This window comes from Alligator sinensis, unplaced genomic scaffold (assembly GCF_000455745.1).
Source record: "Alligator sinensis unplaced genomic scaffold, ASM45574v1 scaffold13_1, whole genome shotgun sequence".
Lineage (NCBI taxonomy): Eukaryota > Metazoa > Chordata > Crocodylia > Alligatoridae > Alligator > Alligator sinensis.
In genome coordinates this window covers 763,668-766,292 of record NW_005841909.1, presented here as the reverse complement: position 1 = coordinate 766,292, position 2,625 = coordinate 763,668, and the positions used below count along the sequence as shown (strand labels likewise).

The 2,625-nt window shown below is 50.6% G+C and overlaps 1 protein-coding gene across 1 annotated transcript in view; it reads left to right on the top strand.

Annotated features, from left to right (window-relative positions):
* Positions 1-269: 269 nt before the first annotated feature.
* The window catches only part of TMEM260 (transmembrane protein 260), a 189,868-nt gene continuing 187,512 nt past the window's right edge, over positions 270-2,625 (top strand). Inside the window, exons 1-2 of the mRNA XM_025197941.1 lie at positions 270-317; positions 2,372-2,474. Of these exons, the coding sequence (XP_025053726.1) occupies positions 270-317; positions 2,372-2,474 (151 nt within the window). The remainder of the gene's footprint in view (positions 318-2,371; positions 2,475-2,625) is intronic.

Below are 2,625 nucleotides of genomic sequence, written 5' to 3'. Positions count from 1 at the left end.
ATCAACCACATCTCAACCCTGGGAGGAAAGCACCAGGTCTCCATTTGGGAAGCTTGACCTCTCTCCAGTCGGGGTGATGCAGAACGGGAAGGTTTCTCAACCCATCTTCAGGGCGGCTTTTGCTGTAGCCCCTGTTCAAAGAGTTGAGTGTTAATTATTTGCTCCTCTCCATTCCTACTAATGAAAGGCAGGAGGCAGCAATTCCAATGAAAGGGGAAGAAGACAGCACCGCATGCCTTGGTGTTTCACACTTTTGAAGTTCTGCGAGCATGGGCGTGCTGAGCCACGTAGCAGAAACCCAGAGGAACGACCAGGTGGTAGGTCAAACCGTTCGGCGTCTCCAATTGACCTCTTCTATGCCTGCTTGAGGAAAACTGTTCCTGCCTTTTAAAGTTACCTCCTCCTGCCCTGCCAGCTCTTTGAAGTCCAAGGAAAGACTCTTTCATCCTTCCCTGGGTTTGAAGCCAGATCCCTTTCCCCTCTTGGAGGCATGTCTAGACTGTATCTCCCAGGCTGTCATGCACAGCCCTGCCTGCCTGCTTCCATTTCTGCACACCAACCCCAGAGATATGGAGGCGAAGCTGCTCTCAAGCCTGCTGGAAAGACAGACTTGGCAAATGGCTGTTGGGGATACCCCCAAATGAGCTGCACAGCCACGTTTCCAGGACTGGCACGTGCAAATGGCAGCAAGTGAGCAGAACACACTTGAGAGTGGGCTGGGGACATGGTGTCAATGTGCCCTTAGATACCTAATGGCTGGAATAGGCATTTGTCCCACTGCACTTTAAACCTAAACTGAGGGCCAGGGGAGCTAACTGATAACCTGTGCATTCCTGTAAGCAGATTGGTTCACTCTACCTCTTATGAGCTTATCTCCTTCCTCATATCTTCTTCATTTTAAGTGTCGGCATGGACTGTAGGTCTTTGGGGTGTCTCAGTGTTGCCACCAGCAATAGATTTTCTGTCCCCTGACAAAGGGTGAAATGCTCATTTTGAAATAGTGTGGAAAATGATGCAGTTGGCTGTTAGCATTCACGGTATTTGTAAGTGCGCGAGCTACTGGGCCTGCAGAAACCAGTGGGGGAATTGCTAAGTGTTCTTGCATTATTCTGGGGTGCGCAGGCCTAGTTGTTGCAGCCAGCAGTTCCCCCCTCTTGTGCTGCCACCTGCCAGAAAGGCCTTATTGCAGTTCAGGCCTGACTGCTGGATACCAGTGGAGCATGAAGGGCACAGCTTCCTGATGGAGAGAAAGTATCTTGGATTGGCAGGTTTATGGACCCTCCAAGGGTAATGTGGCCTGCAGTCCTCTGAGCACTTCCCTGACCCACTCCACGGCTCTGCGGTGTATCCCTGCGACAGAAGATATGCAGGCTGCAGCATCCTTTCCTAGATCACTGACAAATGACCTCGCTCACAAAAAGCAGGTGCCTAGAGAAATAATTGTCCTTATTTTCTGTGCCTGCCCATAAACAGCAGGTGCGTTTTTAGCCGTAGAACAGAGTCTCATACCCCATACTAGAAATGGCACCAAGAAAGCCCTTTCATTCAGATATGACTATACCAGCACTAGGGGTTTTACTGGTGGTAATTGCATCATTTAAAAATGAAAAAAATCACAACCCAGCTGAAGAAGAACACACTGCATTTGAAAGCTTGAGTAAGTCCGTCCTGACCATGCAGTTGATCCAAGAGGAGGTATCACAGCAATCCTTGTCACAACCCAGCTGGCAGCTACACAGGTAGAGAATGCATGTGGCGATCAGGACTTACCTAGCGTTGAACTTTGTGGAGTTTGACCATTATTGAAAACAGCACGGTGCGTGGACCTGGCATACCAGGAATTACATGCAATAATTTCCTCATTGGACGGCACCTCCGTACCACAGGGTTAACAGTGCCTCAGACTAGTGTGGTGGGCACTGATTCGCTCTGACATAGGATCACAACCACTTCCATATCAACCAGCCTTGTGCGTGCTGTGGTACTGAGGCACCTTCTAGGAGGGCGTTGCATGATGTGATTGATGCGCATGAGTTACAGCATAGTGCGGCTCACGCTGTGCTAGAGACCTGCTCACTGCGGCCGCTGCCCCCATTGCTCATGGCCCGTGGGCTCCTCTGTGCATTCCTGGCAGGGGTGCAACATGCTTTGCCCCCAGCAGATCACGTAAGCTGCTCCTTGGCCTTCTTTCCTTTGACTCCCCTCTTCCAGTTCTTCTGCTGCAGTCTCTTCTGCACGTGCTTCTCTTCCTCTTGGTCCCCTTCTCATGCATTTCCCTGTAGTTCAGTTCCCCTGTTCTGACCCCGCTGCCTTTTTGCCCTTGTTCCCTTGGACACACTGGCAGACCTCCCTTGTTCCTTTCTCCCCCTAGGTATTTCTATCCTGTTACTTCTCCCTTCTCCTCCTCATAACCAACTCCTTAAAAAACCCCGAGCTGTTCATTGGCATGAAGAACAAACTCAGAGAAGCCAAGCGTGAGGCAGGGAGAATTGCAGGGTGCAGACAGTCAACTCTCTGTGGACCACCGGTGAGCGACAGATAGCCGTCCCCATCTCACTGAATGATGGGGCGTACTTTATGGCACTTTTCGAGAGCTCTGGTGCTATCCCATCATATACTGTAACT